Raw genomic sequence first — 16,065 nt, 5'->3', positions numbered from 1 at the left:
AGCTCTTTGCATTTTATTTTCTGCATAATTGAATCTCAATTCTGTTCTTCTACTGCTTTATCTTTAATTTTTTTTTTGTCAATTGCTTAGTTAATTCAGATCTGGGAAGGAAATTGGGTTTTAGGCTCTGCTACCTAAGCCCTTGGGATCCTGAGATCATAATTCACTCTTGGTTCTTCTGTGAACCTCTGCTGCATTTTATTTCAATTCTGTTTGAATGCTACTTGCTCCTGATTTAAATTCTGCTCAATCTCTTGCAATCCCATTCCTCAATTCCCTTTTATATTCAAGTCATTTATCTTTCTTGCCCTTTAAGTTACTGCAATTTAAGTTTCTTGCACTTTAAGTTTCAGTCATTTACTTCCTTGCTCTTTAAGATTCTGCACATTTACAATTCTGTTCTTCAATTTACTGCACTTTTCCCTTCCCCCTTTACATTTAATGTCATTTACTTTCTGTTAAACACAAATCACTCAACTAAAACTTGAATCGCTTGACTAAATCAACCACTAAACTAAAATTGCTCAATCCTTCAATCCCTGTGGGATCGACCTCACTCATGTGAGTTATTATTACTTGATGCGACCCGGTACACTTGCCGGTGAGTTTTGTGTTGGATCGTTTTTCACACATCAAAGACCTCTTCACCTTTCCCAAACTTTAGCCGCCTCCGAGCTTGTCTAATATGAAACAAAGTTCGTTCTATTTCCGGATCAAAGGGGACTAAGCTCGGATTCGGTTGTGAACGCGTCATGCAATGAAGGGGAAGTGAGATTCATGGTAACGATGAGGGGTTAGTCACTTGAACAAATTACAATGAAATGCAACTATGCACATATATACACACATTTATTCCAAACAATAACATGGCATACTAAGCAAAATCCCCGGCAACGGCGCCATTTTGATAAACGAAATTTATCATGTCGATTTAGAATTCAATGAGGAATATGATCGTGAGTATAGTCTAACCGACACTTAAACTTCGCACCAAACAATCCTACAATCTATAACCGAGAGTACTAGTCTCCCGAGTCGTCCTCCCTTGGAATTGCTAGAGTGTGCATCTTATTGATTAGGAAGCCTTGTTATGATTCTTTGAAGGTTTTAGTGAAATAGAAAACAAGCAATCAATCCTTAAAAGACTTGGCTTAAGGTTGGCATTAGAAATTCTATCCTTATAGTTCCTTCCATGATGACAACAATTAGGCATTGCTTCATTTAGTTAACCCCTAGGCATAGAGGAAAGTCAAATGAGAGTAATCAACTTGAGTTACAAATCCTAGCCTTACCTTATGGAAATCTAGCTTTAGTGTACTCCAAGTCAATTAGCAATCCCTAATTCCAAATCAACAATTGACACGACTATTCAACTTCTTCTAATGGCCCAAACCCTATGCCAAGTAAGAAACTTTTACTCCATAACTAGTGTTGGCATTTTATCAAACAGTTGATGAGCAAGAGTGAAAGTCATAGTAAAATTGAGAAGAAAGTAGAATTAAAAGTATTTCAACACAAGGAACTAATAACAATTAACAAGGAACAACAATGGAAATGAGATTCTAAAGGAATTGATTAAATCCAAAACTACAAAATTGAATCTAAGATCTATGAGAATTGAGCAATTACAAACACTAATGGAGATTGGAGAAGAAGATCTATGACATGAACAAAATGAATTGAGAATTGCAATGGATCTCACCAAAGAGTGAATGAAAATTCAGAAATTGGATGAAGATGAACCCTAATGAGAGCTTGGAACCTCTCTCCTTCTCCAAGAGTGTAACTAACTATCTTCCAAAATATCTAGAATCTAGAAAATGAGCTAAAAGTCCCTTAACCCTTGTTCCTTTGGTCTTCTTAAGCTTTTCCCGCCAGGGCACTTTCCCAAAATGGGATTCCCAACTGCCTCCATGCCCAAGTCACGTGGCTCTTTAAAAAAATCACATTCGAACATCGGCGCGCACGCGCAATGTACGCGTGCGCGCCACCGGGGCATCTTGTAATGTGCGTGGAGGCGTAATGTACGCATGCGCGCCCACGAAGATCATGGCCTAGCCGCTACGCAAGCCGGCTCGTGGCTTGGCTCTTGGCTTCGACTTCTAACTGCTCAATCCACGCGGACGCGTCAAGTGCGCGCGCGCGCTCATGCTGAGATTTCCAAAGTTCAATTCTCATGCTCCCTTCCTTTGTACCCGTCCTCCTTCTCTCTTCCGGTCCATCCCTGCCCTATATTCTGAAATCACTTAACACACAGGTCACGGCATCGAATGGCACCAAGAGAAGATTAGAAATGTATCTAATTTAGTGCAAAATAAGCATGTTTTCATCCATGAGGCAAAATTAGGAAAGGAACACAAAGTCTTGTATTTTCATATAGAAAGCGTGTGGAATTATTGATAAAACCCCTAAAATCAACACAAGATAAACCCTCAAAATGGGGTATATCAATAGGCTCAGAAATGAGTTAGATTTGGGCCTGGGAAGCTCAGAAATCGCCCCCAACGTTTTCATTTTAATGATGTCACATGCGAGCTACGACGCGTACGCATGGGTCACTCGTACGCGTCAATTGGCATTTTACTTTCCACGCGTACGAGTCAGTTCTCCACTTTGCATGCTTTTCTCTTCACTCCCTTGATCCATTCCTAGCCTTTTCAACCTGAGTTCACAAACAAACACATCAAGGCATCTAGTGGAATCAAATGTGAATTAAAATTAGCAATTAAGGGCCTAAAAACATGTTTTCACACTCAAGCACAAATTAGAAGAAAATCATGAAACCATGCCATTTCATTGAATAAGTATGGAAAAAGTTGATAAAATTCTCTAAATTAAGCACAAGATAAACCTTAAAAATGGGGTTTATCACTCTCTTTATCTCTCAAGAATTCGGTCAAAAGAGTGTAAAAATATGTAAAGTGTTTTGTGAATTTTGTGGCCAATGCTTTTCTTAAATAAAAAATCAAAGTCTTGCTGAATTTATGAAAGTAAAAAGAGGCTAGAATTTTCGTGGTCAATGGCTGGGCTTCAATGAATAAGGAGCATGAAAACGAGGAAGCTTGGTCAGCACTTGCGTGTCAAACTTATCAACAGTTAACCGTAGTTAGTTACTTGAGGTTAAAAATACAGCAGAGCGGAGTGAAAGGCTAAGATAGTCTCGACCCAGAGGCTGAGAAAGAGAGACAAGTTACTTGGGTGGCAAATAAGAATATTTGGGATCTCTAGGAGTCGTTTGCAGAATACTAGTCAAAAATTCGGTTCGAAGTAAATTTTTCTGTGGTAAAATAATTAATGGCTAAGATTTATTCTTAAAGAAATAAATTATGAATGGATGGCTAATATTAATCTTGGAACACAATTACCAAGGTAGAAATTCATTATTTTTTTTTACTACTGGTTTTGAAGTTTTCGGTTAGAAGAGTTTTTCTTAGCACACACAAAACCGTCACTAAAAGTGAATTTCTTGCTCAAAAAGTCTCTAGTGAGGAAAATAAACCAATGGTAAACTAATATTTATTATTTACTAGTCAAACTTGACTTTGGAGAATTAATTGCTGTCATAAAGTCAATTTTAACCTTATTAATGGTCTTTTTCTATTTAATTTTTTATTTTTTCTTTAATTCTTTTTTTACCATTGGGCCAGCCTCTCTATTTCTTATAGGGTCATGGTTCGGAATTTTGCGAAGTAAATTTTAAAATAGGCAGGAAAGTCTGTTTACCAAAAACTAAGTTCTTACACATTAAACGTTGCGCATGGTTACCAATATAATCGAAGAAGCGTGCAAATATTACAAAAGGTGAAACGTCACATCATTTAAAAAATTAGGTCGAGTTTTTCGACCTGGATCCTTAAAACACGTCGAGAAAGCCGACCTGATTAACTCACATCCACGACTTAAATGGATGCTCGAGTCCAACTTCCAAGAACTTGGTCTCGAGCAGGACACTGTTCATACTTTGGCTCAAAATTGAAAGCCAGTTCCAAAAGCATATAAGGCTTGAATTCTACAATGGCTGCGTGTCCGACCTCTTTGGATCGACTTTAGTACAAAACCTTAACTACATGTACAAAGATGCTCATATATTCAAATATAATATCTCAACAACCCTCTAGAAAAAAAAAAGGAGAAGATAACTACCCACTAAAATAGGAGGGAAGGTTACAAGAGTGGCCACTAAGTCACTCATTCAATTATATAAATACCCCTTCCACTTGAGGTATTTCTCAACTCTAATCTATATAAAATCTTATCTAAAATCTTTGTTAACTTAAACATCAAAATTTTCTTGCATGTACCACCTCCATCCTCAAGACATTGGAGGACAACACCTTTTCTATAAAGACGTCGAATTTAGCGCCCAAAAGAATTTTGGACCCATGTCCAGGTCCAATCTATCTGTTTCAGGTAACTTTCATAATAATAATAATAATAATAATAATAATAATAATAATAATAAAATAAGCTTGGATATTATTTTATTTTTGCAAAAAATGCCTACGTACATTAGATATTAATTATCAAATAAGTCACTATGTTGAATAACTAATTCCAGAATAATCAAATTATTACAGTAGAATAATTATACTTGTAATAAACGAATATATATCGTAATTGATTGGTAGTTAATTAATGTTTTATATATCCAGAGTACCCTTGTTATTTCTGTTCAGGGTTGTTGAGTCTAAAATATTACTCTGACGGATGCATTGTGTGACAGGAAAATTGAAGTGTAGTATCAAAATTGAAGAGCAGTAATAAACTTTTAGTGATTCTCAATACATGTAGTACTACATCACTAACTAAATTAATTATTCTAATATTTGAAAAACCTATAAATACAATATTATTATAATTGTTACAACTTACAAATATCTTGATCTATATACATGACTATCTATCTCTTTATTTGTGATTCGTGTATACAATATTCACTAGTTAATTTCATTGTGATCATGTGTGCACAAAAGCACATGAAGGCAATCAATCAATAACATGAAATGGCTGAATTTCATACCAATTTTCCACAGTTCACTACGCAGTTAAACGTTGTTAGAGTATTCAGGCGACTCTACTGGGAGTTCTGTTGGAGGGGACCTGCACAAAAATTATATTATGGATATTCATAATCATTGTATAATTTAAGAAGCATATATAATTATAAAATTGTATATAACAAACAACCAAAATAAACCAATACTATATATGTCAGCAAGACTATTCCCAAAATCATCCAAAAATCACGTGTCACCACATTTGAAAATAGAATCTTTTTCAAATTTTCTTGAATCATTCCTTTTGTACCTTTCAAATTTCGTGAATAGTAATAGCAAATTCGAACGAAAAGATACAAGAAAATCCGAAAAATATCCTCTATTTCTAAATGCGGCGCTTTTCAATGATCTTGTTGGCATATGGTATTGGTTCATCGAGGATGCTCCCATTAAGACGCGTAAAATATCTTTTTTAAAGACGTTTATGTATTGCATTATTATTTGACGTATTAATAAATCAGTTATTTTTTTATTTTTAATAAACTAAAATAAAATCGAATTTTTTACAACAATAACAATAAACTCAATTGTTATTAGATTCGGTCGAACCGATCAATTTACATAATCCATTGGATCATGTATTTTTAAAACAAAAATCAGAAATATATTTGTCTTTTTATCAAAAAATTTAAACATGATTCGGTTTAGATTGTGTAAATCAATCGGATCAAATCGGGTCTAATAATTATAATGCGGACAATTGAGTTTATTATTATTGCTATAATAAATCGATTTTGTTCTGGTTTATTAAAAAATAAATTATTAACCGGTTTAATAAAGATGTCCAATAATATCATAACACATGTAAATGTCTTAAAAAAATATTTTTAATGTCTTTATAGAAGTGGTCTTTTTGATTTATTTCGATGATTTGTTAATAAAAGTGGTATAGTATGACAAAAAAAATCTTTAATATTTGTATTTTTTTATATTTTTAATATTTAATTTTATTATTTTTATTTTTAATATTTTTTATTTATGTTAAAATTAATTTTATTTTTAACATTTTAGATAGAGTTAACCTTTAAAAATAATTTTGATATAAATTAAAAATATTAAGAATAAAATTGAATAAATTAAATACGTTGAAAATAAAATTAAATAAAATAATTAAATGCTAAAAATAGATATTTTTAAAGATATTAGAGAAAAAAAAATATATTTTAACAAAAAAAATTGATCAGTATGATTTTAATGGATGTGCATATTGTTGGTACTTACATGTAAGGTGGCTGCTCTTGTTGCATGGTGACTGAAGGGGGGTTCTCCATTATTGATGAAAGTTTTCTAACAGCCTCTCCAACAGACAAGAAGAGGTATTCTTCTCTAATGAAGCTGTCAGATTCATCTGCCTTTGTCAGCTTTTCTATCACTTCAGCAAGAGGATTCACCAATGCTAGCTGTTTTACATCACAACATCTTAATTAGTCAAGGAACACCAAAAAAACAGCTCAAATTTACTTTATTTAATATTATTAATTTTAATAATAATTAATAAATATAAATAAGATAAATTTTATTTATTTTTGGTTAATTTTTTTGTTATTAAATATTTTTGTAGTTATCTATTATAAATTCACAAACCCATTTAATAGTTGAGAAAGGTATTCATCACTTTTTTTAGTTTGAATTTTAAGTCAATATTTTGAGAATATATAAGAAATGTTAGAGAATTATTAAAATTTATTTTTTATTATTAATTATTAGTCAATCAATTTTTAAAAATATAAGTTAAATTATGTTGTTGAATTACTAAATTAAAAGAATTGAGTTGGTGATTTAAAATAATGGTCAAAAATAATAAATTCTGATGAATCTCTAATATATTTTTCAAATAAAAACAATATATGGTATAAATTAATCTTTCTAAAATTTAATTTTTAAACCTATTTTTCAATAAAAAATCAAATTAGTTTAATGTTTCACTTGCTTTACCAATTTTTGATTATTTTTATTCTCAATTGAATTTTATAGCGAAGTGGATCGATCAGTTGAGCTTCTTTAATTTATAATCCCAACTAAACTGACCAATCATATTTAATTTTCTCACCACCATAATTTAAATATTTCATATACAAAAGAATAGATATACAAAAATTACACACAAAAAAGTACTAAATGAATATTTTTTTTAAACATATGTCAAACAGGTTACTTAGTTTTTTTCATCTATTTTTTTAAATCTGAATCTAATAACACAGACATTTTTTAAAGTCAACACAAAATTTTGGAAAATAATACAAAAATTCTATATGAATGTAAAACAATATAAAAGAGAAAGGAAAAAAAACTTGTTGAAAGAGAAAAAAAAAAGAGAGAAGGAGAAGAAAAAAAAAAGAAGAAGATGAAGAAGAAGAGAAAAAAAAATAATTAAAAGCTTAATTAAAAAAACTTATTTATTTAGCATTATTCCTATATATAAGATAGAAAAGCTATAATTTTGTCCTTATTTTTCGTTTTCTAACTTCTCAATAGATAAAATTCAGACAATTTTTTTATTTATTATTATTTTTTTTTGGGAGAAAATTAAAAGTAAAGTAACATATGTCACTGGTTTATATCTATTTGACCGTTATATATATTTATATTTTTTTATGTGCGCATGATATTTGATATAATATGAGAATATGTACAGTCACCAAAAAAAAATATGAGAATATGTATGAGTGAGTTAGCATTATTCATGCCTTAATATCCTTGGTTTCCAATGCTGATTTCAGCTCTTGAAAAAGTGAGACTCCGCTTGTATCTATGTTGCTCACAGCTGAAAATCCCAAAACGTCTTGTCGTTATTACTGCGTAGTATTATGATCCGCAAGAAGTAAAGTTTGATAAAATTACAAACAGATATTATATATAGTTATTCACAATAATAATGTACTACCTGACATCTCCAATATCACAAACTGAAAAACTGAGTTATCCTTCATGCTTTCTTCTTCTTCTTCAATCCATCGCAAAGTCCTAGAATAAATGTGAACAATTGATCAATCGAAAGAAAATTAACGAATAAATGCTCAAATTGATCGTGAAATTTCACCTATTAGTTAAATTGATGATCCATCAAATTTTCATATTAAATCAAATTCTCCATGTCATTTTTATATCTATACTGAAGATAATCAAATGATATGAAGACAAATAAAAGGTTAGAAACTAATTTGACTCCATCAAAATTTAGGTAACTAGTTTAACTTGCAGTGAAATTTACATAGGTCAATTTGATTTACTTGAAAACAATATAATAATTTAGTGAGATAAAAAGACCGTAAAGTTGAAATTAGAATAAATACCCAATTCCGCTTTTGTCTATTTTTACAAAAGACAAAGTAATTTCTGTAAAAAAAAATAAAAGAATACTTTGATCCTCAATCTTTTTATTTTGGGATAATACGATTTTTTTTAAAAATTCATTAAATAATAATAATAAATAATTTTGTGGAAGTTTATTCTATTTGTATTTTGTTGGGGCTTTAAACTCTCAAAAACTATTAATAAGTTTGTTTTTAAAAATTTCTACACCAATAATAGTTAAGTGAAGAAAAACTATTTATAAAAATGATGTTGCAAGAAAAAAATAATTATAGTATGAATATCTTGTAAAGGAAAAAAAAACATCCAATAAGAAATAAAAAAAGAGAATATTAATGTTGATAATAATATTGATCTTTGTGATGATGACGGTCGAGGAGATACAATGATAATAAAATGTGATTACATAATAAAAATAATAGAGGTAGAAGTGATAATAATGAGGATAAATAATAAAGGTAGAAGTGATAATGATGAGAATGAAGAAGATGGTGGTAATAGTAATTATAATTAGTTATATTGCTAAATAGTGAAAAGAATTTTGTAAAACTTTAAAATTTTAACAAAATTAATTTTTGTTATTATTTAATAATTTTTTTAATAGAAGAATTATATTATTTAAAATAAAAAAGTTAAGGAATTATATCATTTTTTTTATTGAAACTGCTTTATCTTTCGTAAAAATGGATAGAGACTAAATTAGATATTTACTCTTTAAAATTAAATTAAACCAACCTTTGTTGGAGATAGGTGATGTTGGCAAAGTTGATGGGAGCTTCTATGCTTAAAATGAGAAAACCAGGAATTCTTGTAGCTTGGTTATAATGGTGAAGATCTCGATACAATCTTGTCCCTGGTATGTTCCCCAACATTACTGTTTTTGGTCTTGTAATTTGCAATAGGATCCTTAAGATTGATAAACCAACCTGATATCATCACCATGATCAGCATTTCCTCTAGTCAATCATAATGATGAATCAAACAACTTTCACATAATTTGATTTTTCTTTTCAAATATTCAACCTCCAAGAAGGGTGCTACTATAATAAGGCTTCTTAAATTTCTTGGGACCTTAGTTTTTTTGAAAAAAAAATGCAATTTATTCTTGAACTTTGTTTATGTGTAGTTTATTTTTTCAAAATGCACAATTTAAATCCTAAAAAAATGTTTTTTATTAACATAATTATTTTAAGAAGTAAAGTTGAAAGAAAACTAACTACAGAATCAAATCATACATTTTAAAAAAGTTTAAACTTTAAACCACGCTTTTTATTCATTTAGGTTTTTATTGTACCAATATGGCAATATGTATTAATTAATTACTATATCAAAACAAGTACCAAAAAGAAAAATCATTTATCAAATTATTTATTATGTATTTATGTATAAATACATATTTATATAAATATATATTTTGTTTAATTTATTTTTAATGTGTATTTTAACATACAAAAAATCTTAGATGGCCAATAGATTTTAGTATACCAAATTATTTTTAATAAATAAATTTTTATCGATTCATATATATAAATTCTGATAAATATAGATACAAACTTCCATAACTATAGGTATAAATTATTATTGTTAGATAAATACTAACTTAAAATATTAATATTTGTTAGTTATATAATATTATTATTTTAACATATATGTTATACTGTGACTATATACTATGGTTGAAATAAATTAGATGTGAATCAAAGTTTAGAGGATATGATGAATGTGGAAACTTACAGCAAGAGCTAGGCCATACTCAACTGAGATAAAAATGACACCGAAGAATGCAGTCAACATGACAACGAAATCGAATTTGTCAATCTTCCAAATACGGTAAGCAGCAGGTATATCAACAAAGCCAATGACTGCTGTTACTATGATTGCACCCAACACCACATGCGGTGTGTAATGCAATAATGGCATCAGAAACAAGAGTGTCACCAACACTGCCACCGACATAACTACGTTCGACATCGCTGTTTTTGCCCCTGCGTTGTGGTTCACAGCCGTCCTAGAGAATGATCCTGAAATATATAAATAGATGGTTTAATCTGTTACTCAACTATTTAACATACATTTTTACTTAATAATTAGAGACCGTACTATATAATACCTGTTGTAACAAAACATGATGTGGTGGATCCTATTACATTCATCAACCCAATAGCTATCATTTCCTTATTACCATCCACTTTGTATTTTCTTATAGCTGCAAATGTTCTTCCAACTGCAATAGATTCCTGTTTCAAAAAATTATTATTTACCATTAATCTATCCTATATCTATACTTCAATATTTATACTATACTATATAATGACAATATTTAAAAAATTGGTATCTAACATTTTTTTAAATATTTTTTATTAGATGAATTCTACTCATCTCTCTTTAAAATAAAAGATGTGTTATTTTTTGAGATATGTTTCATAACTACTAGATAAAATAAATTAACTTCTTCCAGTTAATATTAACTCCTAATTTAATCAAAGTTATGATAATTTAACTAGCTAATTAATCAAAGTATAATTTTTTTGCAATTTATAAAAATTACTAGAAAAATTGTATATATGTTTTTTTTTGTGACTAGAAAAATTATATTTTGTAATTTTAATTGCACAATAAAAAATTACAAAAAATAAAAAATAAGTAAAATTTTTTATACTTTTTTGAGATTTTTTTGAAAGTCATTAGAGATTCTGTTTGTGTTATTCTACTTAAAACCAAGAAAAAATATTACTACACTCTCTCTACTAGATCATTTATCGCCCAATATTATTATCTAATTTTTTCATATATTTATATTTATCAATCACTCTTCATATTCACTTCTCACCAAGCACCTGCCATATATACAAAAAGAAAGTTTATCATCATTGTTTTTTTTTAATTATTATATGTACATATAATCCCTTTTCTCTCTCTAATTTATGAAGAGAGAATTTTAAAACATTTTGATGTTTAGTAATTTTTATAATTTACAAAAAAGATTATATCATGGTTAATTGATTAATTATGTAATCAAAATTTAAACTAAAGACCTTTAAGTAGATTTATATAAACTTTTATCATCTCAACAACTAATTGAATTTTTAATATTGTTTGCACATTTAATATATAAAAGAGTGAATCAGTACACTAGTTACTATAATCCAAGTTAAGGCATTGAAAAAAAATCCTGACATATATAAGTTGTAAACTTACAGTGAGGGATAAAATACCAACAATGATCCCAGTTTTAATGACCAGTCCTAAATGAGTTGCTTCGAAATACAACATCTTTACTGAAGGAGGATTTACTCCTTCTGGAAGCTTTCCAATCTACCAATACATATAAATATATACATACATTTGTTTAGTAATATAATTACATTACATACATATGGTAATCATGAATTTATATTGCATCATACTTACAACAACAATGGCAGGATGTTTACCCCTAATTGCAAAAAGTATGGCAGTTGCGATTATTACTGACAGAAGAGGAGCTCCAGCTGAGACCCAGAAATATTTTGGCTTCTTTAAGCTCTGAATTTACAAGTACGTTAATTATCAATATAAGAAGTCCAAAAATACTACATAATACTAAAAATTAACTACTATATATTTGTATATAAATATATATTTTATTTAGCCAATNGCCTTGCTAGTAGTAGTAGAATCAAGAAGCCAGCGCCCATTACTATTGTTTGCCAAGACCACTGCAGAGAACCCAAAATTAAAGATGAAATAGAATAGGATTCATGTGTGAGAAAATTGAAATAATAATGATATATAATATTAGAGGGAGTTATATATATGTTAATTAACCTCGTGAATATTGCTAAAAACAGAACTCAATACATCAACGATGGTCATCTTTTTGGTGAAATTTGTGATTCCAAGAAGACTCTTAAGCTGCTGCAGAGATACAATTACAGCAACTCCAGCCATGAATCCGACAAGTATGGCCTTTGATAGAAAGTCAATGATAAATCCAAGCCTGCAATTGTTTGTTATAATAGTCCATCAGATTTTATTTAGCCACCTACTCCAAATTACTAGCTGTTAAATGATGAGTGCCACACTTAAATATCATTATGATATTGTTAACAAATAAATTTAAGTTAATAAGAAGAAGTATATAAATATTTATATTTTTAAAATATTTTCTTATCTAAGTTTTTTTTGAGTTTAGATGAATGTGCATAGATTGCTTTTTTTTTTGTCTTATGTTAAACTTTTTTTTTGAAGCCATTAAATTTTAGCTTATAAAAATTTTGATATTATATTATAAAATTATTTTTTCTAAAAATTTAAGCCAATAACAAAAGATATTCCTAATAAATATTATTTTTAAAAAGCTATCATAACGACAAAAAAGATCTTAAATTTATTTTTTTATTATTAGATGATAAATTATAAAATTTGATTTTAGTATGTTATAAAAATATTATTTTTATTTAAAGTGTAACTAAACAAATTAATCAAAATTTAAACCCAAATATCTTCATAGAAAAAAATTAACATCTTATTAATACTTAGGTGACATTTAAATATATGATATCATATTTTAACGAAAGTGGATTCTTTTCATTGAAAAAAAAATTGGATGATATCAATTATCTAATTTTATCTTTTATTTTTTTTCTATATTTATTTTTAATTCTATTTATAAAATTAATAATGAAAAATTACACTTTATTCTCTAAGTGTTAAAAAAAATTAAAAAGATCTATTTCCTATTCCAACAAATATATTTGAATGTTCTACCGTAAACATGATACCCCTACTCTACAGCTAGGAATTGAGATAGGAAGAAAAGTGAAAGATATGTTAACCTTAGAATACCAAGAGCTGCCTGAAAGACACCAGTAACAAGAGTGGAAGTAAAAGCAAGCTGAAGATAGAGATGAGGTTGTGATGTGGGAGACACTCGTTGCGTAAGCATGGATCTTAACACAAGAGAAGTAATAGCTGCTGGACCAATTGCAAGGTCCTTTGAGCTTCCAAGAACAGCATACACAAGTGGGGGAACAAAACTAGAATCTGAAATAAATAAAACATGCAAAACCAACCTATGTTATATTCTCAACTAAATTAAATAGCCCAAACTTCCTAACACAACATTCATATACTTGTCATTTTACCGTGTAAATGGTGTGCGTTAATTTTTTATTTTTTAAAGAAAAGTTTCTCCTCCCTGTAACAATATAGATAATTCTATTTTATAGTTGTATGTATATAGCTTTAATAATTGGATTTAATTTTAATGCACCACTAAAAAAATAGTTTAATTTATACGTGTATTCAATAATTATATATGAGCAATGTTATACATGCAAGAGAAATTTTAATGCCAATATTGGATAGTTAGTAAATATTATTATTTTTATTAGTATTTAATTAGTAATAATTTAATTTATATTTATAAGAATTTCGTCTGTAAAATATATATAGTTTGTATTTATATTTATTAAGCATAAATTAATAAAATTTATTTATTAAAAATAATTTAATATTTAGACTAGTCAAATAATAACTAAAATTACTAAAATTATTGACCTCTAAGAATTTCTCATTACATATTGATACATTAATAAAAAAGGAAAAACTATTTGTTCATGCTTGTATGGTAAACTTTTAATGATCTTCAAAACGTGAAATTAATTATATTAGACGATGATTTTATATAATATTTATGTCATTAATGCTTAAAATTATATTCCTAATAATTTTTAATATGTGTTCTGAAACTTTTAAGTTATAATTATTTAATTATAAACCCAAGAAATATATATGCACTCACAAAGTCCAAAACTTGGAGGTAAACTTGCAAGCTTAGCATAACTAATCCCCTGATAAAAAAAAATAACCATCATTGAAGGATAATTAATAAATCAATCATGGTAGGTGTATATTAAAAATCAATTACTAAATTAATTATTGGTATAAAATATAAGTTAAATTAAAAAATATATATTAAAAATAAGTTAATAATAATATATATTTATACATAAATATATAATTTTGTCAATAAATATTATAGACAAAATTAAAAGTAAAAGTAATTAAGAATAATAAATTAATGAGTAACTAATTAACCTGAGGGATTGAAAGGCTAGCAATGGTGATACCAGAAATAATGTCAGATTTAAAGAGTTTGAGGCTATATTGAGGGAGCCATTGAAGAATAGGGAACACATAATGAGCAGCAAGGACTATTTTTGTACCAAATGGTTGACCCTTGAATTGTCTCATTGGATCATCAGGGAACAAAGTTTCCTTCAATTTGACCTTCAACTTCTGTAGGCTGCTCTTATGAGGTGGTGCCACAACTGGCGGGTACTGCACGTCCATTCTCACTTCTTCCATGCAATTATTATTATTATTATCAAATTAGTTATTATGTATTTATAAATATATATATTATTTAATTTATTTTTAATATATATTTTATACTTTATATAAATTAATGATTAACTTTTGTATGTACATATAACATGATCACTTATATTTATATAAAAATAAGAGTGGGTCTCATTGGCTACTTACTCTTTTATGAGTATATGCCTGAAAAATAAATTAAAATAGTTTTTAAAACAAGTGTACAAGCAAAACTTAATTACTTATTATTTTCACTAATTTATGATTACTACTAATAACTATATATGAGCATCTTTTCTCTAATTTATTTTTTTTTCTCACACTATTTTTTAGTTCAACAATAAATGATTAATTTGTCGTAAATTTAATTTTATTTAAAAATTTGTCGGCTAATGAATTACATATGTATAAAAGGAAATATAAATTTCAACGATTGTTTAAGTGGATGAGGTACTGAGATGTAGATTGAAAGACTGGAACTTAATATCATATTTATTGGTTTAGATATTGATACTAAAATTTTTTATTCTCAAAATTTTAGTATTTCAATAAGAAAGACTAAAATTTTTGGAGATAGAGATTAAAACTTTAATAATATTTTATACTTAAAATATTCTCATTTTAATTAATTAATTCTAACTTTACCTTTTTATGCAAATTAAATTAAAGTTTTATTCTTATTTTAGTCTGTCATCTACTTTATATCTACTGTGACTTAATCTTTCAGTCTCCGTCTTTATCTCTCTTCCGAATATTACCTTAAACTCTTAAATAGAACTCTGATGCCAAACAAAAAAATAGCTTGCTAAACAAAAAAATATGAGCATCTAAATATTTAGACTACTTAATTTTATAACCTGACACAAAAAATAATTACCATATATGATACACATTAAAAATAAATTTAACAAATATATATTAATACACAAATAATTTAACTATTTATTTTTTGTGTCTACCTAATATTTTTGAGTTAAAAATTCATTGATACGCAAATACAGGCAAATCGTACATGGACATAGACCACAGCCATATAAATTAAATACCGTGCATGACAAGCATGTTCAAGATTTGGACTCACCACCATCGTTGCGTCTCTTAATTCTCATAGTCTTCGTCAAAATTAAATCACCCTCGCATGATAACATTCTTCAATTTTTCATTGAAACCTACCAGAATGTTGAGCATCATGGCAATAATAGGGCAATAATAATAATGCACCCTCCCCGTGCTTTAATGTTAAATATATTTTGAACAACAATAATAAGTAATATGGCTAAGAAAAAGTGGATAGTAGTAGTGGAATGGAAATGTGGGAATAGAAGAAGAGGAA

General features: G+C 28.1%; 1 protein-coding gene across 1 annotated transcript; it reads right to left on the bottom strand.

The window, feature by feature from the left end:
* Window positions 1-5,020: 5,020 nt before the first annotated feature.
* Window positions 5,021-14,621, bottom strand: LOC107484169 (probable sulfate transporter 3.3). Its single transcript, XM_016104786.2, has 14 exons — window positions 14,451-14,621; window positions 14,155-14,203; window positions 13,187-13,394; window positions 12,177-12,348; window positions 12,002-12,067; window positions 11,781-11,894; window positions 11,568-11,684; window positions 10,480-10,606; window positions 10,104-10,390; window positions 9,105-9,295; window positions 7,942-8,021; window positions 7,745-7,821; window positions 6,279-6,457; window positions 5,021-5,100 (listed from the first exon to the last, which is right to left on the bottom strand). Exons 1-14 carry the CDS (start codon window positions 14,604-14,606, stop codon window positions 5,046-5,048), a joined length of 1,878 nt encoding a protein of 625 aa, XP_015960272.2. The 5' UTR covers window positions 14,607-14,621; the 3' UTR covers window positions 5,021-5,045.
* Between the last annotated feature and the right edge of the window lie 1,444 nt (window positions 14,622-16,065).

This window comes from Arachis duranensis, chromosome 4 (assembly GCF_000817695.3).
Source record: "Arachis duranensis cultivar V14167 chromosome 4, aradu.V14167.gnm2.J7QH, whole genome shotgun sequence".
In the NCBI taxonomy this organism is placed as follows: Eukaryota; Viridiplantae; Streptophyta; class Magnoliopsida; order Fabales; family Fabaceae; genus Arachis; species Arachis duranensis.
The sequence above is the reverse complement of the archived record's forward strand: the minus strand, read 5'-3'. Positions and strand labels throughout refer to the sequence as shown.